A 22,280-nucleotide genomic window follows, 5' to 3' on the forward strand; every position below is an offset into this window, starting at 1 on the left:
AAAGAAAGGAGGGCTGAGCAGGCCCTTCACGTGCCTGATCCCAGGAGTGATGACCTACACCTCTGCTCTCCTGCACACTGTTCATGGAGGGCAGGTCTCTCTTTGCATTGCCTCTCCTGAGGATTTGGCCGATTTTTTCATTCCTGCTTGCTACAGTTTTTCCATGTCTGGCTAGATCACAGACCCACGATGGATGTGGGCCTTTAAAACCCTAACCCAATTTTTTCCCGCTTCTCTCCATACAATGCCCCTTTATTCCATCTTTGTACTACAACAGATTTATATTGTTTATTGTGCTCTACGGATACTATACTACACTTGTTATTTCTCTTGATGTGACTGTTGTTGGAATAAATTCTGTAATATATCGATCCAAGAAAAGCAATCAATTAAATAAAAAACAAAAAAGGATCAAAGAAGATGTTAATAAAGTAGAAAGCTACACTAACTTCACCACATCAGCCCCACCTTCACTTCACTTTTCATGTATAATAACACCATATACAACCTTCAAACACGTTTTTGAGGCTTTTGTCTGTCCACAACAGCCGCTGTTTGTATTTGATAAACTAATACATCCCTCTGCCTGGATAAAGTGGAATAACATCAGACTGAAGCAGCTGTTTTTCTGTTCCACATCACAACATTTTTTTCCCTTCGTTTTTTATGGAGACAACCATCTTTTTCCATCCAGATGTTGAGCCAATGAGAGCCGGCGCTGCCTCCGCTGGAGCGAAGAGGCGGAGGAAGGAATGCTGCAGGATGCTTATTATGGCTGTCAAACCCCGTGAAACACCGTAAAAAAAACAAACCAGCCCTTTTTTTTTGTTTTTAATGTCAGATTAACGCGGAGCTCGTCGCCATGTACGCTGCGGCTGTTGCGGTGTGGCTGAGTGCGGGTACGTATCGATGAGCCGCGGACGAAGCTCCGACATTTTCACGCGCTCGCTTCGCCTTTGACGTGTTAGCATCCTCTCCTCACATAGCATGGGAGCTACGTTAGCATGCTAGCTAGTTAGCATGCTAGCCGGCTCATATTTTCCGAGCGGCCGAGGAGGCGGCGCGGAAGGCGGCTAACAATAGCCCCGCTGTGCCCGTTACTCCGGCGGAAGACTAGAAACATTCAACGCCATATTACGCGCTGTAATGTCCGCAACACCGCCGAGTGACGTTTAACAAAGCTTATTTCCTAATTAGGTGTGTTTTATGTCAGCTCTTACCGTGAAGTAAAGCTCTGTTTCGGCTCGTAACAGGTAAACGCACAGGTGCAATTAGTAACCTTGGCTGCGTTCCATTTATGACGCGCACCTAGGCACAGAATCACCTAAATGGAACGCAGCCGGTGGAGGAGGATGTTTTATCACAACAGTAGAGTTTCACAGAGGAGCTCAGATGTACTGAAGCTGCTCTGGCGGCTCTACAAAGACGCTAAATATTGTTTTATTTCCTTTAATTCATCGCCCATCTCCTTCTTTAACACAGAAAATTCATATACCACTCCTATTTATTTATATTTGTATACAAAAATAAAGTTACGCTGCAGGAAGATATGAATCAACATGCTAACTTCACTGCTACATTGAAAAATATGTAATTATCCATGTTGTCATTAACATTTTACTGTTCAATGTCCTTGTAAAGAGCCACTTTGTTCCTGTCATGTTTTTATCCGTTGGCCGTAGTTTGCGTTGTGCATGCCTATGACGCCAAACTCGCCCATTTGCATGTGAGAAATGGCAGTGTGGGGCGACCCGTAGGCCTGACGCAGAGAACGGCCCTGTACAGAGATGGTGAGTGGGCGCGTATGTGTGTGTGTTGTTGACCCACTCTGCCCTCCCCCGTCGTAACCCCTGTGACACGCTCAACTGGCTCCCCATTACTGCTGTGCCTTTACGCCATTATGTGTCTGCAGCGGCCTGTTCTCCAGCAGAGCGAGCACACTTACTCCGCTCTAGCTGGAGTTCTGTCTAACGCCAATAGCTAAAGTAGAACTAAACGAGGAGACAAAAGCCTGCTCTCTTACATCTAACCCAACGCTGAACCTCACACCATTTATTGAATATTATTGGATGGACAATACCTCTTAAAGCAAAGCGTTTGAGGCAAATCCCTCATTGATCTTACCTTGTGACGGCGAGACAGTCGACCCGGCTGTTTCTTGGTCCACGTGTGTCGTCAGTCATTGGCCTTCTGCTTTCTGTTCCACTGAGTACTTTCACTTCCAGGTCTGTGATTAAAGCAGAGAGGCTCAAAACTGGAGGGGATAAAAGCGAGGCGGAGGTTCAAACAGTAGCATTCCTTGTTGTCTAACGTTTCCCAGCGAGAAGCCACAGAAGCACATGCATTCCTCCTGACCTGGACGACACACACAAAGCTGATTCAACAGAACTTAAATGACATCCCCTCGCTTGTGTCTCGCTCCCCCGGCCATTACCCGCACACACACACACACACACACACACACTGGTGTTGCCAATGGCATGTATTGAACCGAGGCATCACAGACTTTCAGCCAATCCAAGTCGGCCTGTGAATGCATAAAATCCGGTTAGCCATTTCCGCCACCTGCCAGGCCTGTTAGCGATCTACTGTCAGGAACACACCCAAGGATTCGTGTGTGCGTGTGTGTGTGTGTGTGTGTGTGTGTGTGTGTGTGTGTGTGTGTGTGTGTATGCAAAGAGAAGCACATACTCGATTGTGCTTTGTATAGAGAAGTGTGTATCGACGGGGACATTTATCCTGCAGCTACAGCCCGTCCGGTTAGTCTGCAGCCAAGAGTTTGGTATTAACCTTTAATTGGTGATGTATTACGTAGAGTCTGAACGATTCGTTGCTGTTCATCTTCCTGAGAAGGCCTGGCAGGATACTGGGACGGTGAATAAGCAGATCAGACGCTGTTAGCAGAGCTTCCCCGCATAAATGTGAACCAAAACCCGTGAAGTGACATTTAAAGTAGCCGGCAGTGTGTGTCAGGCATGAACGTTCATTGGTTTGTTAACACTAAAACACATTTCAGCTCCCATAAGTCATTTTATATGTGTTTTTTATATTAATTAGGTGAGACCAGGCCATCTGCGCTCGTCCCTCCCCGTCTCATCTGGGAACGTGTCCCGAATGCTAACGTCACATCAATCAGGCCTCTGAGTGGAATAGAACGGCCACTGCTTGACCTTGACCAGGAGCTTGTGTGTGTGTGAGTGTGTGTGTGTGTGTGATGAGGGGCCGAAAGGGTCGAGTCATAGGAGCGGACTGTGTGTGAGTGTGTGTTTGTACGCGTTCCATGAGGGATTTGAGGATGGGGTTGTTTTTTTTATTCTCGGTGAGCAACAACATCTCACGCTCCTGCTCACAATCTGTCTGTGGAAGTGCGGCGTGTCCAATCTAACTTCTGTGTTTGCTGTAACTGATACCTTGGCCTAGTGATTGGTATTGATTGGGGCCGAGCTGCGACCGGGCCCTGAGGGATACAGGGGGCATATGGACCTTTTGTGGTGGACGGCGAGGCCACAGATGCAGGGCCCAGTTTAACGTTCATCTGGGACCTTTCAATAACGACCTGTCAGCGCTTTAAGTTTGCATTTGGGATTGTAAACAGTTTAGGTTTATAGAAGCGGAGCAGACTTCCTTTGTAATCTAGAGTTGACTGGGCGCCCTAATCTGCTTTAATCCCCCCCTTTTTGTAGCCTGTTAACAGAAAACTCTTAACAAACTAAAGATCGCATGGTGACTTCCTCTTTCACAGGCGCCGATTGGGACAGGAAGAGAGCGACGGGAGACATTACTGGAGCCGCTTCCATGTATTTTAAACGAGGAATAACATACAGCCTCTGGGCGAGAACAGAACAGTCTCTTCCCTCCCTCCCTCCCACTCTTACCAAATTCTCCCCTTCCTCGTACGCTCAGGCTCCCATGGCGATTAAAAATTGAGTGCCCAACCACCGAGAGAGGAGAAGAGGAAGATGAAGAGGGGGGAGAAAAAAAAGGCGAGAAAAGGAAAACGCTGTGCCAACACCGCCCAGAGGTCGAGTGGAAGGAACGGCAGCAAATGAGAAGAGAGAGAGGGAAGGAGTGAGGGACAGACCGAGAGAGAGAGAGATGGGTCTTATGTGGTGCAGTTGAAATGAATAGAGATAAATGGAGCCAATCCAGAATAATGCAGTCAGCACAGTGTGAAAGTGGGTTAGCTGCTACCTGTAACTAGAACATTCACTATATTTGGGTCCAACCTCTATTAACGTCTCCGTCCTTTTTCCAATCAGTGCTGCTGCCAGGCCATTAACGACACACACACACACACACACACACACACACACACACACACACACACCAGGAAATGTTCTCAGATCAGGAGCTAATTACCTGTATGTCCTTCATTTACGCCTCAGTGGTCACCATCTTGTCAAGGTCGCATGCGGACCGTAACGTCTACCCGTCGGCCGGCGTGCTGTTCGTCCACGTCCTGGAGAGAGAGTACTTCAAAGGAGAGTTCCCCCCCTACCCCAAATCAGGTCTGAACGTGACGGAAACACACACCAGCAACAAAGGGTTTCCATAAATATGTGTCTTGATTTTAATGAATGTGTACGTTCGACCCCTGAACCAAGCCGCTCTGCCTGCAGGGGACGCCAGCAGCGACCCCATCACATTCAACACCAACCTGATGGGCTACCCCGACCGGCCGGGCTGGCTGCGTTACATCCAGAGGACCCCCCACAGCGACGGCGTGCTCTACGGCTCCCCCACTGCCCAGCACGTGGGCAAATCCACCATCATCGAGGTGGGCTTGGCCTTAACACAGAGGACACAAATAGAAGTGATGTGATTGATTGAGTGATACGAGTGTGGCATCTGTCAAACTCCTCCAAACCTCCTCCTCTCCCTCTTCCCCTTCCTCTGTCCCGCCTCTCCTTTGTAAGCTACTGTAGGAATTCTTCCCCCATAAGCAGCGTGACCTGTGCGTCTGTACGTTGTCTCCATCGTGTACCGTTTAGCTCGAGCCACCGTCCGGAGAGCCGCTGACACGTAAGCCGCACTGATCCTGGCTTAAACTTTCCCCTCTGTGTGTTGCAGATTACGGCCTACAACAGACGCACTTTTGAGACGGCGCGGCACAACTTGGTCATAAACATCATGGGCACGGAGGGTAAGAGGCGCCACAGCAGTCAGGTCTGAGTTTGATCGCTTCTCTGCTAGAAGAGGGAAGACGTGAATTATTCTTAAGGTCACAAAGGTCGTCACAGATCCGTACAGTACGCGGCGACAACACACAGCTGATTTCTCTGCGTCGTCATTGTTTAGGTTCGACATCTGCTTTTCTTGTTGACCGAGTTACGGCAAATTGAGTACAATGTGGATCGAGCCGGTCCAATGCCTGGCAGATGCTCGACGGTAATGTGACATCACTCTCGCTGAGCCGCGATGTGATGTCACCTGCCATCTGGCCCCAGAAAGAGGGAGTGGGTGGGGGAGCCGTGACACACCGGGCATCATGTTGGCGCAGACGTTACAGCCATAATAGAGAAATAATGAGGTCTTAGTCTGGAATCTAATGACCCGCCTCTACTCATCTTGACTCGCTGCTCTTCGTCCCTGTGCTCAGAGTTCCCACTGCCCTACCAGGCGGAGTTCTACATCAAGAACATGAATGTGGAGGAGATGCTGGCCAGCGAGGTGCTGGGCGACTTCCTGGGAGCGGTGAAGAACGTCTGGCAGCCCGAGCGCCTCAACGCCATCAACATCACCTCGGCGCTGGACCGTGGCGGCCGCGTCCCACTTCCCATCAACAACCTCAAGGAAGGGTGAGGATTCAGAGGCTTGGGTCATCTAGAATCTAGATAATGAAGAGGACCCACAAGTTTTCTGAATAGATTTTGGTACTTTGGGTCCAAAAACCTTCGTACCCAAATCAAAATTTAATGTTGAATTTCATCGGCCAGTCTGAAACCATTTAAGTTGTACAATCTATTAGGAACGGCTCTGGTTCTGGGATTCTCGGTCCTTTATCCGACCGATCCGGATCGAGACCTGAGACACTTAGAGCAGAAGGAAAGCCGATCCAGGCATCAGTTATGCCTCAAGGGCCGCAATGTGTTTCCCTCGCTGCTTCGGCTCTATTCATTACTCTGATAAGCAACAAGCCCCACCTCCCCTCTGGAGCCCTATTCACACATATATTCTGAGCTCAGTCAAGTCGGGTGGATGATTTATGTAACTGGAGCAACATAGAATGACAGACGCTGCCGTGTCGGTTTCTGATCAGAGGAGAAAGTCCCTCATCGGTGACGTTTCAGAAGATCAAAGTAGCAGACTAATGTTGTGACTGTTCCAATTCTGTACTTTAAATGCAAATTCAAACATCCCTGTTCCCCCCCCCAGGGTGTATGTGATGGTTGGCGCCGACGTTCCTTTCTCCTCGTGCCTGCGTGAGGTAGAGAGCCCACATAACCAGTTGCGCTGCAGCCAGGAGATGGAACCCGCCATCAGCTGCGACAAGAAGTTCAGAGCACAGTTCAACATCGACTGGTGTAAGATTTCTCTGGTGAGTTTTCTCTGATATGTCCCAGAAATGACAGGCAGCCGCTCACAGGATGTGGCTGAACTAAACCCTGTCGTGTCTCCGTCCAGGTCGACATCACTAAGGTCGTCACCATATACAGTCACCGGCCAGACCCGGGCACCGGCGTCCTTCCCGAGTTCGGGGAATACAACCCCCCCTCGGAATCGCTGAAGAGCCGGGACTACTTCTCCGACTTCCTCGTCACGTTGGCCATCCCCTCCGCCGTAGCGCTCGTCCTCTTCTTCATCCTCGGCTACACGATGTGCTGCCGCCGGGAAGGGGTGTAAGTGTGCTCGGTCTTATTTTGTTTCCCATGCAAATGTCGCCCAACACCAACACCAACGCCCTCCTGCAGAGAGTAGAGGAAAGCGTATGGCCAAAGAAAGACAGAGTTAGATAGCAGGGACGACATTTAGATCTGGATTGGGAATCGCAGCTCGCCATCGCCATCCAGCCGTTTGTTCCATGTGTGTGTTATGTTACATTTTGTCACACGCGCCCTCTTGGTGGTTTCAAGCACAAGTTGTGGGACATCGACCACCATCCATCCATCCATCCGTCCATCCATCCGTGATAGTCGGGTCCCATCATCGTCCTTCATCGTTTACAGGCTGGGAGAGGTGTGACCCCCCCGCCACCTCCCCCCTCCTCCTCCTCCCCCGTCACTCCATGTGTCACATCCCCACATCTCGCCCGACAGTCCACTCACTCTTCTGTGTAGATGTCTCTTTAACTATTAATATTAGTATTTAATTCATCCATTTTGTTTTGTTTCTAGGGAAAAAAGAAACATGCAAACACCAGAGTAAGTGTTTCCCCTCTCCTGTGTTTCTCTTGATTTGTTTGGACCCCCCTACCCCCCTTTGTTTTGTCATCTATGTTGCCATTGCTGCTTATCTCCATTTATTTACTCATGTGTGTGTTGACATCCATTCATCCAATGGGCTGCTCAAAAATATGACCAGATGCAAGGAAGTCATTTTGTTTGCTAGTAACTAATTCCTAAGGCTTTGACAAAGGAAAGCATCTTACATAATCAGACTAGAGAGCGACAGGTTAAGCATGGTTGAGTACAGAAGAGTCCAGCGTGAGTCCAGCAACCATGACGGCTACTGAAGCTCACGCACGCATTCTCTGTTCCCCCTCTGCTCCTCCCAGCATCCAGCTGGTTCACCACAGCTCCATCCAGAAGTCCACCAAGGAGCTCCGGAGCATGTCCAAGAACCGCGAGATCTCCTGGCCCCTCTCCACCCTGCCCGTCTTCAACCCGGTCAGCGGCGAGGTGGTGCCGCCCATCCACCCGGACAACTACGAGACCACCAGCATGCCCCTCATGCAGACTCAGACGTGAGTGTGTGTGGCACGTGCTGTGCATGGCGGTGACATATACGTGAGCGACGTATCGGCACATTCATGCTTCTGTGCCTAATAACAGGCAGGCATGTGTGGCTTATAGGCGTCCTTGTGGAAAAACTAAGTCGAAACAACACCATTAGCGTATAATCTGGCTGTTTACCGTTAAACCTGGAGTAAATAAGTAAGTCAGGCCTCTGGAGGTAAGGCCGGAGCTTATGGGCTCCAAGCCGTCCCATGATTTGTCCTAATGGGCTTGAAACATAGAAAAATGCACTAATGGAAGCTCTCACATGATGAACGAGAACTATAGAGTCCTGTTTACATTTATGTAATTGTTTTGGATTCCAGGAACCTGCAAAACCAGATTACGATACCACAGCAGCGGCCATCAGGTGAGTTACCTCCAGACTGTTACACTTTATTAATCTGCTTCTCTTCCCCCTGCTTTAACTATTTAAGATTAGTACTGCATTAACAAAATATACTCAAGTTCTATACAGTGATAAAAGTCATTTGCTAAAGCTCAATAAGATGTGGTGTGTGTGTGTGTGTGTGCACCTCAGTCTGGTGTGTTGGAGTGAGAGCGCCCTCTTGTGTGCGTGGTGCTCAGCTGCATGATGGCTCCAGCTCTAACCTGCTCTGCTCCTCTCTCTGTCCACTGCTAACAAAGGAGATAATTATGTTATGTCCACATTTCGGAGGCTGGAGGTAGGTGCTCTCTGTGTGTGTGTGTGTGTGTGTGTGTGTGTGTGTGTGTGTGTGTGTGTGTGTGTGTGTGTGTGTGTGTGTGTGTGTGTGTGTGTGTGTGTGTGTGTGTGTGTGTGTGTGTGAGAGAGAGTGAGAGTGAGAGAGTGAGAGAGTGAGAGTGAGAGACAGAAGTGAAAGCAGAATTTATCCATCCAATCTGGGAGTACCAGTGATGCATTTGTACCTTTCCCCCTCCTTCCAGGTAAATGGTATTCCTGAGGAGAGAAAGGTCGCCGAAGCTCTGAATTTGTGACCGGGGACGACGGGAGCTGGTGCCGAGTTTGTTTCCACGACTACGACTTTGTTTTTTTGTTTTTCTTCTAAACATCCGTGCCAATCTGCATGCCTTCAAAGACTCGAGTCCAGGTGCCCCTGTGTGCCCAGCCAGTGGGCTGTAAAGGGAAGAAGAGCAGCTTAAAAGTATACAAAGCTATATTAGCATATTTTGGAATATTTTGTGTAAATGTTATAACTGTGTGTTTCTAATTGCCTTAGCTTGCACAATTACCCTCTTAGGGAAAAAGGGAAATAAGAGTTATACATGGAAATACTTAAGTTATGTGTGATTGTGTGTGTTCCACATCGTCACATGATAACAGTAAATTATTATCACATTGTTTCTCAAGTACATTTGTCCTTGTAACAAACAGGTTTGCTTTTGACTGGAAAAAGAAGCCAAAACAGAGCGTTTTATGAAGGTATTATTAACAATGTCCAACAGAATAAAGGCATTTATAAATACAATGTATACATTTCACATTTTGTAAGACATCACAAAAAAATGTACATGTAACATCTTTCCAAAGAGGCCCTGCACCAGGGTATAAATAGTTGTTGCTTTTACACGAATAGAAAGATCTGTGAAGGTCTAAATTCACCATCTACATTTTATAGCCAACAGACGGCAGATTTAAACCGACTGGTGAGATTCAGGATCGGCTTGGTTAAGTCAGTTTGAGAGATAAACTCAAGCAGCGTTAGAAATCCTCTGCAGGAAGCTTTTTAAAATTGGGCTTCGTGGACCCAGTTCATTTTTTTTTCTCATAAAGAATTTAAATGTGTAGAAAATCAGTGAATAAGAAGTTATTGTAATATTTGTACATAGCAGGTGTGGAAATAAGTGTTTCAGCCGATGACGTCTGCATTTGACCTGAATGAGTCTTTAACCGTAACTCCTAACTTTACTGGTTATAAGGATCAATGGCACAACCTTCTCGACTCAGTCAGCACAAGTTCAGAACCCGTTTTAAACTCTTAACGTGGGCCGCAGGTGGAAACTTGATGTGAGTAAATGTGTATAAAGCCACTCAGAAAGGCTTTGTGTTCAAAAGGCGTTCAGTCGAGGAAAACCCTTCCATTCAATCACTCACTTTGTTATTTACTGGCTGTGTGAGCAGATGGGAGGCTTTGCTTTACTCCTTTTTGTACAATAAGATGTGCAACCGAGTGCATTTTCTGCCAGACTCCGAGGCAATGAAAGATAAAGGTCAAAAACACTGCTCAAACAGTATAAAATAGTCTCTCACGCTATCGTACATATATACACAAAGTATGAAGTAGGTGTTAGCAGACCCCTAAATGGACACAGACACACGCACGCGCGCGCTCACACACACATATTATTCGAATGTAAAGGCTCAACCTCTGAGGTGTCCATGAGATGCTGATGGGTACAAAATATGTCAAATACTTCCTTAACAAACAGCAGTCATCGGCGCAAAGTACAAAATAAGACAAAAGCAAAAAAAAAAAAGAAGAAGAAGAAGAAGAATTCCGTATAAAATATAAGCTTAAATTAAATCATTAAATACTGTACATGTCACATAGAATTTCAGAGCTACAGCAGGTGCCCACGGTACCTTTCAGCACAAGGCTAACAATTCCAAAATCACTCACATTAACATTAGTAAAAATATACCAACGGCCTCTTCCACTATTTGAACAATTGCACTCCCAAGTTTGACTTTGAACTGTGACAGCCAAAGTGTTGGTCCTTAATTTGCATATTGAGATACCAGACATAGCGTACCGTGAGCGGACTGCTGTCAAAATGTGGATTGAACCGGAAAGTGACTTTGAAAATAGACCAAAATGCAAAACGAAAGGTGCAAAACGCCTCTGACTGCGACCGCGATCGTGGACGGAGCGACGCCTTCCACAGAGACGTCAAGTGTGAGGTGTGTGTGAGCAGATTAACTCCTTGATGTTAGTGCGTTTGTCGGGGTAGAATCGACGCTGCAAAAAAAAAAGTAATAATAACCTCACACGGCAAGTTTGCGCTCTCAAAATGAGAACGGCACAGTTTGTGAACATATATCAAACTCTCCTCTCCACGCTTCTATCAAACGTAGACGCTGTGAATGTCCAGAAAATGTTTTTTTTTTGTCTTCAATTTTGCTTTTTACTTCGCCGTGAAAAGAGTGAGACCCTTGGCTGAGCCTTCTTCCTCTCTCTTCTTCAGTGTGCGACTTTTTTTTTCTTTTCTTTTTTTTTTTTTCTCAACCATAGGAGTCAGAAAGCTCCGATTGCTCAAACGTGGCATTCCTTGATTGTGCGTTTTCACCAAACACACCTGATGGGTCGGTCCCCTGCTGGCCAGCGGCGGTCTCAAACACCAGGGCCCCCGCCCACAGTTCAGACCTGCGCCTCTTAGCTCAAACTCGGGGTCCGCCCGACTGCTGCTGCTGCTGATCCGGTTGGGTGAGCAGCATCGCAGCCAGACTGAAGACGCTCACGCCGCCGAGCCTCTTCAGCAGGGCCACGCCGTCTTTGGGGATGACCACCTGAGCGAGGTCGTTGGTGATGAGCGAGATCTCGTGAGCCACGCACACAAAGATGAAGGTGCTGACCAGGGTGTTAATCAAAGGGTTCCCGGGGATCAGGACCAGGATTCCCTTGGTGTCTGCTGCCAGCCAGATGTGATACTGACAAATGAACAGCTGGGGAGAAAGGGAAAGGAGAGGGAAACACAAAGAGGTCTTTAGATGATTGGACAGACCCGTCCAGCTGATCTGACTCAGCCGGCTGCACTGACAAGATCAGACAGGTAACAGCAACATGGCGGTAAGAGAAACATTAACAGGTGGCGGCCTGAGATGTAGAATCATGTTAAGGGTTAGAATGATAACAAGCTTGGTTCAGAGCACAGACTGCTGATCCTGTTCTGCTGCTGTCACCCACTAAAGTGACATCGCTTTCAGATGGCTCTTAAGGAACAAGGATGTGTCAGTTCTCTGATATCGTTGTTCGTGGTTTCCGTGTTCTCTTGTGTGTGTGTGTCATTCATTCCTCCCTTGTCCTTAGTGGGTGGGACTTGGCCGCAATTCCAAGAGCTGAGGAGCGCCGGGTGAGTTTACACAAGGACCAGTCAGCACTATGCAGCGCCTACATCTGGGACACACATCCTGTGTAATTAAATAATAAGCACACACTACTCTCAAGTGTCACCTACTATACAATAGATCTTTGACTATAGATGGATAACGCCAACAGTCAATAGCTTCTATCTAAACAATCCTCTGCCTTGTGAGACATCTTACCTCCAGGGAGATCTTTCCAAACCACGCAAAGAAGGAGCTATACACGGAACGGGCGTAGCCGGGAATGTTCCTGATTAGGATGAAGGCCAAAATCTGTGGATCAAAGACACAGTCAGCGTACGCACACAGATGTTGGAATCTGTAGACGTATAGGCTGCAGAACTGTAGCAGAGGAGTGAAGACGTACGTAGGTTTGCAGCCACATTAAGGTGCGGCGCTGGGTAAACTTAGCCAGCTTGGTCTATCTGTCGTCTCAAGTTTGATCTTGATAACATTATATTTAGACAAGAGGGCACCTCCCTTACTCTTACAAACAAACTGGCCTGTTGTGATCAGGATAATGATACCTTAGGACTAATCCATCGGGTTTATAACCGGCCGGTTCAGTTTAAACTAAAGCCAAAGCACGACACTGAGGTCACAATGAGCAGACAGTGACAGAGATGTGTTTGCAGCACAAACACATGGCCTGAGAAGAACAATAGAAGAAACAGAGAGAAGGCGAGTAAGGTTGTACCTGCACCACGGAGATGTAAGGATGCATCTCGTTGCATTCGGTTTTGTTTTTGCAGCTGCTGGCCCATATGGAGTATAGCTAGAACAACGGGGAGACAAGGCGTTGGGTAACATGATCTTAATCTATAGGCACAAACAGACGACAGACGCGACTTCAGTTAGCTGAGCTGGCGAACAAGGCAGCAGTTACTATAATCCCCTAAAGCTTAATAGTAGGCTGCTGGAACTGCTGGAAAACATATCAGCCTTACTATGAAGGAGAAGATAGAGAGGAAGAGGAGCAGGTTGGAGATCCTGGTGGAGAACAGAGCTTCTCCTTTGCCCTCCGACATTGCCTGGCGCTTCTGCAGCACCAGATAGATGAAGGCGAATAACATGCCGTGTATCACCGCCTACACAAATGGTAAACAAAATAAACATTTGTTACTATTCCGTTTATTATCACAAAAGAGTAAAATACTCCAAAGACTCCAGCCACTCATTCATGTAGTCAAAACGGGCGCGAACGGCATTTGACTTACAAATCGGTCCAGCTTCCACCTGAACCACCACTCGTGGATGCTGCCGTGGAGCTCAAACAGTCTGGAGATGGGCCACACGGAGAAGATGTGCTCAAAGAAACTCTGGAGATGGGACATAGGTTGGTCAGAAATCAAGTTAGAGACAGATTAGGACAGACTGGGTCATATGAACCAAAATGAAATATGCGGTAATAATAATATAAAATAATACTGGTCCCGTAACTTCAACACATTGTCTTCCAAATGCAATGGAATGCAAGTTCAACCCTCCCCCTCATATTGCCATCTTCGGCACGCCAATTTAACACCTCACAAAAGGAAATGGTCATGTTCACCTCTCTGCTTGCTAGACGCCGCCTGCTCCTGCATTGGAAATCCCTCACCCCTCCCTCTATTTCGCAATGGCTGAAGGATACAATGTTTTCTTAAACTCGAGAAAATCAAGTGCACTATGAGGGGCCACACTGATGAAGTTCTATCAGAGATGACAACCATTTCTCTAGGCTATGCCAGACCAGTGACTGAATACCAGAACACCGAACAGTTCCTTTTTATTTATTTATTTTATTTTACATCCCAGGCGGGCCAGGACGGGGTTGTATGGGTACGGGGTTGGGTTGGGTCTCTGGGTGGGATATCTTCTCTTTGTTTTGTTTTTTGTGTTTCTCTCTCCTCTCCTTCTCCAATCTATTTGTATTCTACCTCAGGGTCTACCTATAGAGTTTAACAACAACAATAGAAATAATAATACAACCTTCCTTCTCTATCTCCCTTTCCCCCTCTTTCTGTATAAAAAATTATCTCCAAAATATCAATGTCATGTAAAATCTTTGCCTCATTAAAAACAAATAGCAAAAAAAACTAAATGAAATATGCGGACAATGTGAAACTAGTATTTATCCTTCTAGGTTTAAGGGGTGTACATAATCAGCTTACAGATATTCTCCATATATTGTGTAGGACGCTCACGGGGTTCTTTCACATTTGTTTTTGTTAAATCTGAACAAATACTAGGTCAAAAATACAGATGGGGCGATGGAAAGTTACAGCTTATCTGTGCGATGGTTACCCACCTGTGAGGAGGCAAAGTAACAGATAAACAGCAGCAGGCCCAGTAACTTCACCAACACCCCGAGGTGCCACATGCCGCTGCCTGTCCACAGAGGAGAGGACGAACATCAGGGACAACAGATCAGTGCAGTTCAAACCCTACTGCCCACAGGTTAATACCTTGAATGTATCAGGCGCATTCATTTACATGTTGTGTGTAATGCAAAGCGGCCGGCCTGAATGAAGGAGCCTGTTTGTATATTTGCATGCGTTGGACAGCACCTACTGTTGGCTCTCTTTTGCAGGATCTGAGGCCACATGGCCAACGTGGTGTAGATGATGACGAACCAGAAGGTGACCAGCGGGACAAAGTAGTAGAACTGGTACGGCCTGTCCATCACCGCGCACAGAACCAGGACCAGGAAGTTCAGACGGAAAAGCACCTGGGGAGTGAGACCAGTGTGAACGTGACAAAACACACACACACCCACACACACAAATGACTGCATCACATTGATAACATAGCAGTTAATATCAGTTCTGAAAGTTCACATTTATTGCTCAATAGTAGGAGTAATATGATGCAATAATAATATGGTAATTACAAAACAACATGATACATTAATCTATACTACGGTCTGAAGGGCTCATCGTGTTTAAAATAGAATCTGTCTACGTCAGGGCTGGTGAGTAACTTCGCGGCCCCGTCACAACACTGACGGTCACCGATTGCCGCCTCACCTGGCAAACTCTATAGAGTCCAAAGTCTCCTTTGAGCCAGAAGAAGGAGAAGTGTCCGTAACCGGTCTGAAAGAGGTACGCCGCCACCAACACACGCACATGCATGTACACTGGAATGAACTGGAAAGACACAAATATTCATTTTTACATTCAATATGAAACTTCACCTCAGAGTAATGGGGGGGGGGGGGGGGGGGGGGGGGCAGTAAGCACTCACAGCGCTGGCTCCAGATATGTGATAGATGAGGATGACGAGCTGCATCCAACCCTTCCACTCGTCTGTTTGCTCTCTGTTGAGTAATTTGGTCTGTACACAAGAGAGGCACATGTGGACACATATCACATGACTTTGATGCGTTTGTCTCAATGAGTACATTTCTCATATTTTCCAGTCATTATCTTCACAAGTATCAGAGTGGAAATATGCATGTTTGAGTTCCTCTGCGCGACTCCAGGCATTCATTTAGGGAAGGGTTTTTTTGTCTGATTTGACCAGCGTGCAGTCAATAAGGGAACATTCAGTGCTGTGCCAGAAACATTAATAGATAACTACTTCACAACAGTCTACAGTTCATCCTTGCTTGTTGTGCAAGTTTGCTCTGCAGCTCCAGGGGCATGTTTGCTGCTCTCAGAGGTTCTACCGCTCGCTAAGTACAAGGGTAGCACAGTTTCCAGCCTGTAGTGTACTCAATGAAGACATAAACTGTACAGCCATAAGCTTTCTATCTCACCTCTTTGCTGTTCTCACTGTAGAACACTCCCAGGACAAATATATATAAGAGAGGGATGAAGAAGGTGGCGTGTGTGTAGAACTTCTGCTCCTTCATGAACACGTCTGCTCTGTCGCAAAGGTAAAAATAGGCCATGATGACTCCCATCCTGCACAGGGCCTGGAAGAGCGCCTTCGGCCCCAGCGGGACCGTCGCCGTCACAGGCTTCTTCTCCTCCAGGCTCTCCACGTCGGGCGGCACGGGGCGGCGGTGGCGGTTGTTGCCGAGGATGTGGAGGACCAGGTAGATCAGGGCCGAGGCCAAGAAGAAGAACAACGACAGCTTCTGGAGAAGGTTGGGCGGCGGCAACTTCTGGCAGCATGAGCCATCAATGGGCCTCAGGATTTTGTTGCACAGCGAGTTCATGAGGACCATCGCTCCCTGATGGAGGGGTCACACAGGGTAAAGCACGATGTAGGTTCGGTTCCCCGATATGGTAAAACACAAACACTAACACACTAACTTGTTACCATTAAAGGTTTATTAAATAAAGGAAGTCCCCGCCTACCACATCCTTGGTGCTCTCGGCCATGTGCAAGCCGTCTTTCGAGAGGCTGATGGTCTCCTGGGCGGCCTGGCGAGAGGCGGCCAGCAGCTTGAGCCGGGACCTGCTGTGACGCTTGCTGATGTTGAGCGCATCCACGGCCGCTTCATTGTACATGTCTACCTGCTGGTTGGTGATCATCTTCCTGCTGCTTTCCAGCACCTCCTCGTTCACTGGGTCTGGAGGAAATAGAAATGACCTCTTTAATCATTAAACGATAATAACCGAATGATAAGGAGGACTTCCAGGTCCAATATGTTGACAGTGTTTAACTATTTTTTTCTGTTTTGCAGTTCATTAAGTAGTAAAAGAGAGTAATAACCCTAAACCCTATCACTCATGAAGTAAATACTGTGTGTATGGAGGAGAACCCAAATGTGACGTGACTCTTCACGTGTATAGTCTAATGGGCTAAGCTGACTTGGAGCATGTGAGGCACTGGATTGAAGTGATAACCTCAGTTGACATGAAATGCAATAATCACTGGAAGCAGCTAATCACTAGGATAAAGGGGAAGACAGACAAACAGATACTTCTGCAACTCCACTAACATGATGACAGGAGGCTGACTTTACCTTGTAGGACCCAGTAGACCTCCGCATGGTCTGCCAGCCTCTCCAGTGGCACAGCCATAGCTGTCAGGTTGACTTTGTACTGCTGCAAGGTCTCACTGCTGCCACTGTGCAACTTGATAGACCACTGTGGAAAACAGATAATGTCAGTAAATACTACTCAGAAAGCCTTTTTGTTTCTATATTTCATGGAAGGTTCCAGTACTGCTAAGCACTCAATAGTGCAGCTTACTGTGGCAACTCCGAGGATGGCTACATCTGGTTTCCCTGAAGGATCCTGCAGCAAATTAGATGGGTTGCAATAAGAAAAGTGAATCCACGTCCAAGCCACAAGACGATTCCAACTCAGAGATGAGAAAAAAGAATTAACCTCTCTACTCACATGTGTCCATGATAACAAGCGTTCCTTCATTGAGTTATTTGCCTCTGGGTGCCACAGAAAGTCCTACACACACAAACAAGAAGTTTGCATTTAACTTCAATGACAAATGAGAATTGTGGGCTTGACAAAAACAATGACTGAGGAGAGATGGTGGCTTGAAGCAATCCATAAATAGCTCACCACATTAACCGAGGAGCTCCCATCTTCAAAGGAAATGTCCTCGTGCTTCATGCATTTCATGAATAGACAGAGAGAGAGAGAATGTCAGGCAAAGGGTTTTTTTCTCTATTAGCTCTGCCTGCAATTAAACAGACGTATTCATGACTGCTCGCATAAGAAGTACACACACTAACTCTGTCTGCAGTGATAAAACACGTGTCTCTCTTTTTGAAACAATGGATCTCTTCATGTTTGAACGCTCCACTAAGACTTAAAGGCTGGGTTTCTGGCAGGAAGTCAAATTGGTCTGGATATAAATGAAAAGTCGTGTTTGACCTCCGGGGAACACTAAATACTTCTGAGTGTTTCATATTTCACAAAGTGTTTGAGAAAGTGTGTTCATGCACAGGTACACACACACTGAGTGTTAGTGATTTGCCACTATACCTTGATTCCATCTTCTCTTCTCTCAGGGTTGATTATTTTGATGAAGGCGTAGAAGAGCTGCCTGATTCGTGAGTCACCAATAAAGGTCACCCGCTTTTCAGCGAGACAGGTTTTGGCTTCGCTGTGAGACAAAATTGACAGCGAGGAGTCTGACAACAATTCAGCTGCAGATGGCAAACACTCATGCTGGTGTGCGGCATTGTGTTAACTGTTAACCTAATCAAACATGGATCTCATTACAGTCTGTCCATCTTTCATATTATCCCCACAGTCGGCAATTTGGCTCAGGAATTAACCACCTACAGACACACAAACACACACACACAGTCACACACACACAGACCCACACACACAGTCACACACAGTCACACACAGACACACAGAAACACACAGACACACACAGTAATATAATCAGCAGTAACAGTACCCCTTCCACTTCTTGTGACTCACTCGCTTTTGTATTTGTGCATCATGCAGCCGTAGGGCTGCCATACGTTCTCTCCCAAGTAGCGTCCACTGGAGAGCAGCCATTCACACGAGTCTCCGCCTGAGGGCAAGACAGAGAAGCTACCAGTAAGGCCAAAGAAGAACACACTGGTCTCACTCTCTTTTCTCTCAGCATATGAGTGAAACCTGCTGTCAAAGGGCTGGCACACAATACACGGCTCTGCTAGGGACCACAGGACAAAAAAGCAATGAGTAATGCAGTTCAAGCATAAATCTCTCCAGCTATTCATTTGTGTTCCAGATGAATAGAGCCATCTGCAAATGAATCAATCTGTAAAAACAGGCACCCATGAAGGGTCGGCAGGCTGGCAAGAGATGAGGCCATTTACTGTCATGGCCAGCCTGACCAGCTGCTCTCAGGGTTGTCGGCTTCCTATGGCTTTTCATACACAGTGGCCACTCAATGCAGCCCAGCAGGCAGGTGGCTGGATGCCATGGTAATATTTCTTTGTGGTCTGACTATGAGCTCTGTGCCATCGCTGCCATGGTGAGTTAGTATACAGCAGGGTGGAAGGAGAAGATCCAAACCTAAACCATGGATCTAAATTCTGAAAAGGAGTGTGTGTGTGTGTGTGTGGTCTGCATCGTGAGCCAATGTTTTCATTATTAAGTGTCATGTTTTAGTAATTGTGTTGAAATATTGTTCACATTTTCACATCAACATGAGTTACTATCTCTAAATTAAATGTGGAGCCAGTAGATCGTAATTATGAGACACTTACAAATACTAATCATCAGACAGTAAATCATAATTCTAATAACAAAGTGATATTTATGAAACCCTGAGTCAGAATTGTAGGACGCTGAGACATAATTATTATAATTAGGCATAAACATTACATCAATCAAAGTGGTGGGACAGTATCTCAACATCCTGACAGTTAAAAAAGACTTAAATAGGTAAAGTAAAGCTGTTAATCAGCTCATTTAAGCCTGAAAGCTTACCGAAAGGCTAAAGGGGAAAAGCTGTTTAAACGCGTTACATTTACAAACATTTACATTTTTCATCAACTGAGTGTTGATCTGACAGTTTAATTGGATATCTAACATTTCCACATGTCGCCGACAGTATGATCATTAAATCAAATTGCGTCCAATTTGACTAATCTGGCATCCGCGCTAACCAAACGTGCGCTGTCGGGAACATGTAAACACAGAATACGGCGTTAGCTTCAGTGAGCAGAGATGATTTAAACATAAGCTGCGATATTAAAGCCGTGTGTACTTCGTCTATGCGTTCGTCTGTATTCTTCACACAATGTTTATATAACTTCATACGCGACAACAACACTACAAGAGCTGCCCGCAAAGACAGGAACACACACAAACCGCTAACTAGCTCACTATCGTTAGCATTAGCTGGTGTCAAGCGTTCGGCTGCCCCGGATCAGTGTGTGTAACTCTGATAGACGGAGCCCGCTTACCTCCATAATACCGCGATGCTCTGTGACACACCAGGAGTAGAACAACGAGCCCTACAGATATTAATTTGGCATTTTTAATGTTGAAATACTGGTTTATTTCGCGTTTGCCCAGGCTATAGGCCAGGACCGCCATCTTTGCTCCTCCATGACAACAAGCAGACAGACAGGATGCAGCAGCAGCAGCAGCAGCGCAGCTCTCTGGAGGTCTGCAGCCCGCGCGCGTGTCCCCGCCCCCGCCGCCTGGTACCGGAGCAACCGGGCCCGCGGGCGCCGGTACACCGACATCGTCTCCCATGTCGGGTTCGCCCGAGCACCGCACCGCGTCCCGGTGTGGGTGGAAATGTAAATGCAGAGAGGAGTTGGAATCACACTTGTTACTGACTTCGAAGGGAGAGAGAAGTGACAGGTGGGTGTGGTAAACATAAAACTACAAAGTGCGTTGATGGTTGACTCATTTGTATGCTGGGAGAAGTCGATCTCCAGTCATACATGCCAGGTGTCACTTCTATTCTAAATACAAAATAGCTTGCATATAAATCAGAGAATAAAAGAAACAACAAAAGACAAGCAGGGAAACTATTCCAGATGTCACTTACATTTGCAGGATGAATTGTCTGGAAACGAACTATCTTCGAATCTGGAATGGATTCCAACTGAAATAAAAAATACGGAGGTGGCTTTAGTCTTTAAATTCACTGGATGACAGACAGAGTCTTCCGTATAATCTGTGTCTAATCTGTGATTTTAAAACTGTGCTGGTCTGTCTGAGCAGGTGTGTTAGGTGCATTCTCACTATTTTATATATTATACACATAAATAAACGTGTTCTACCGCCAGTGTAAAGACTTGTTATTTAGTTTTCCAAGCTTGGCACTTTATTAATACAGATAATGAATTGCATATGGACCCTATATGATCTTTTGTTGAATCTAGTAATATTAATATAACAGTGAAAGGATGATCTTCATGGTGTTAAGTTAAGAAATGGTTTCCACGGTCCATTATCCCTTTGCAACAGTGCCATCTACTGATATAATTGAATTACTACAGTATGTCAGACACCGGCAGAAGATCAAACTGGAATGTACTTTAATTTAGTGTGTCATCCCAAAGGGGACACCCACTCTTTGTGGTATCTATATTTGCAGATATACGAACGACAATTATGCATTACTGAGTTTACTCAAACTTCACAAGTTGCACATCCGATTTTACTTCCCAGGAAGGCTGCTGAGCTAAATCCCCTAAATTCTGAATGGTGATCCCTGAATCCCTGCATGTTGCTGCCATGTGTCTTTTGAGCAAGGCAGGGATCATTAGTAGATATATTTAGATACAGATATGATGTCTGTGCTCCACAGCCTTTTTGCAATGCACGGTAATGCCCAAAACACACAACACTGCCCTCTAGTGTTCAAAAAGAAATACTATTAGTAGATATATTTAGATATAGCTAGGTCTGTGCTCAAGAGCCCGATTGGAATCCGCGTTAACGCCAAAAAACACACCACACTGCCCTCCAGCGTTCAAAAAGAAGTACTGGAACTCATCCGTCACCCTGAATGGAGCACGGACTGTATACATTACACTACGAGCATTTAGCAGACGCTTTAATCCAAAGCGACTTACATTACATTACCACCCATTACAGAGGGGGGAAGTTGAGACAAAACTTTAAACAAAACAACAGAACTGCAGCATAAAATATTAGTCAGAAATTACAAATACTTTACCCCTATTTTGATGTTAACACTTTTGGGAGATTAACAGAGTTGTTCTGAAACCACTCAAGTTGTCTTGTCACGGTAGAAGATGAACCTTTGGCCTTAAATCCCCAAATGATCTTGAGCAGGTTCTGTTAATCCTGACCAAACTCCCAGCATGTCCACTGTGCTTTCATGTTGCACCAATATTGGCCAGGTGAGCATCAATGCCTGGATTCTTCCATGTGTATTGCTCAGCATTTAGGTCAAAGTGTCCACTTTATACATAGACCCTAAGGTAGAGTACAAGTGGGCTGGAGTTGCAATGATGTCATAGGGTACATACAGAACTTACAGGATGATGTCAAACAGCAATGTAGCCTGGCAAGCAAAGAGGTGAACATGATGATTTCCTTTTGTGGGGTGTTAAAAAGGTGTAGGTCATTCGGGGTACCGAAGCAATATAAGGGGAGGGTTGAGTTTGTATTCCCAATATGGTGGACAGTGTGTTGAAGTAACCCGCCCAGAAGTTGAAGAGCCTGGGGCAGAGAGAAAACATGTGGCTTAAGTTACAGTGAGGCATCGACCATCTATTACATTTGTCATCTACGTCTGTGTGCATTTCGGCCAATCTGGCTTTAGAGAAGTGGACCCTGTGCACGACCTTGAACTGGATGAGCGCGAGACGGGCACAGGATGAGGCAGAATGCAGATTGCGTATGATATCGTCCCACCAGTCTATGTCC

At 46.3% G+C, this 22,280-nt stretch overlaps 3 protein-coding genes across 5 annotated transcripts in view; 1 reads left to right on the top strand and 2 right to left on the bottom strand.

Moving 5' to 3' along the window:
- The window catches only part of ppp1r9a (protein phosphatase 1, regulatory subunit 9A), a 40,479-nt gene extending 36,045 nt beyond the window's left edge, over positions 1-4,434 (bottom strand). Inside the window, exons 1-2 of one of the 2 annotated variants that reach the window (XM_076149856.1) lie at positions 4,360-4,434; positions 2,125-2,227 (exon numbers count right to left, since the gene is read on the bottom strand). The gene's annotated coding sequence lies outside the window, so the exon portion shown is untranslated. Of the gene's footprint in view, positions 1-2,124; positions 2,455-4,359 lie in introns of those variants that run through there. The other variant, XM_076149857.1, reaches the window with a different exon arrangement.
- Positions 731-9,166, top strand: sgce (sarcoglycan, epsilon). 2 transcript variants are annotated; one of them, XM_076149862.1, is made up of 12 exons: positions 731-899; positions 1,683-1,790; positions 4,386-4,508; positions 4,620-4,777; positions 5,071-5,143; positions 5,600-5,798; positions 6,376-6,538; positions 6,625-6,839; positions 7,335-7,361; positions 7,715-7,903; positions 8,261-8,304; positions 8,862-9,166. In XM_076149862.1, exons 1-12 carry the CDS (start codon positions 863-865, stop codon positions 8,876-8,878), a joined length of 1,353 nt encoding a protein of 450 aa, XP_076005977.1. In that variant the 5' UTR covers positions 731-862; the 3' UTR covers positions 8,879-9,166. The 2 variants fall into 2 exon arrangements, with proteins under 2 accessions (XP_076005977.1, XP_076005976.1); XM_076149861.1 differs by lacking the exon at positions 1,683-1,790.
- A 180-nt stretch (positions 9,167-9,346) lies between these two features.
- Positions 9,347-20,228, bottom strand: casd1 (CAS1 domain sialic acid O acetyltransferase 1). The gene is made up of 18 exons (XM_076149858.1): positions 19,832-20,228; positions 18,351-18,447; positions 17,901-18,021; positions 17,475-17,519; positions 17,295-17,357; positions 17,145-17,189; positions 16,916-17,039; positions 16,305-16,519; positions 15,758-16,177; positions 15,244-15,333; positions 15,027-15,146; positions 14,572-14,728; positions 14,309-14,388; positions 13,236-13,337; positions 12,966-13,106; positions 12,716-12,793; positions 12,199-12,291; positions 9,347-11,598 (listed from the first exon to the last, which is right to left on the bottom strand). The coding sequence occupies exons 1-18, from the start codon at positions 20,124-20,126 to the stop codon at positions 11,314-11,316; spliced, it is 2,571 nt and encodes an 856-aa protein (XP_076005973.1). The 5' UTR covers positions 20,127-20,228; the 3' UTR covers positions 9,347-11,313.
- Positions 20,229-22,280: the final 2,052 nt, after the last annotated feature.

This window comes from Genypterus blacodes, unplaced genomic scaffold (genome assembly GCF_046128005.1).
Source record: "Genypterus blacodes isolate CSIRO-AG114 ecotype Tasmania unplaced genomic scaffold, CSIRO-AGI_Gbla_v1 ptg000048l_1, whole genome shotgun sequence".
Lineage (NCBI taxonomy): Eukaryota > Metazoa > Chordata > Actinopteri > Ophidiiformes > Ophidiidae > Genypterus > Genypterus blacodes.

What these genes read in the sequence shown, in the direction of transcription:
- sgce (XM_076149862.1), top strand. Translation starts at nt 863, where the DNA reads ATGTACGCTGCGGCTGTTGCGGTGTGGCTGAGTGCGG. An exon ending in AACGGCCCTGTACAGAGATG is followed by an intron (nt 1,791 to 4,385) that starts GTGAGTGGGCGC and finishes TTTACGCCTCAG; the next exon opens with TGGTCACCATCTTGTCAAGG. An exon ending in AGAAACATGCAAACACCAGA is followed by an intron (nt 7,362 to 7,714) that starts GTAAGTGTTTCC and finishes TGCTCCTCCCAG; the next exon opens with CATCCAGCTGGTTCACCACA.
- casd1 (XM_076149858.1), bottom strand. Translation starts at nt 20,126, where the DNA reads ATGGGAGACGATGTCGGTGTACCGGCGCCCGCGGGCCCGGTTGCTCCG. An exon ending in GACTCTATAGAGTTTGCCAG is followed by an intron (nt 14,729 to 15,026) that starts GTGAGGCGGCAA and finishes CTCACTCCCCAG; the next exon opens with GTGCTTTTCCGTCTGAACTT. An exon ending in TCTCTATCTTCTCCTTCATA is followed by an intron (nt 12,794 to 12,965) that starts GTAAGGCTGATA and finishes CCGTTGTTCTAG; the next exon opens with CTATACTCCATATGGGCCAG.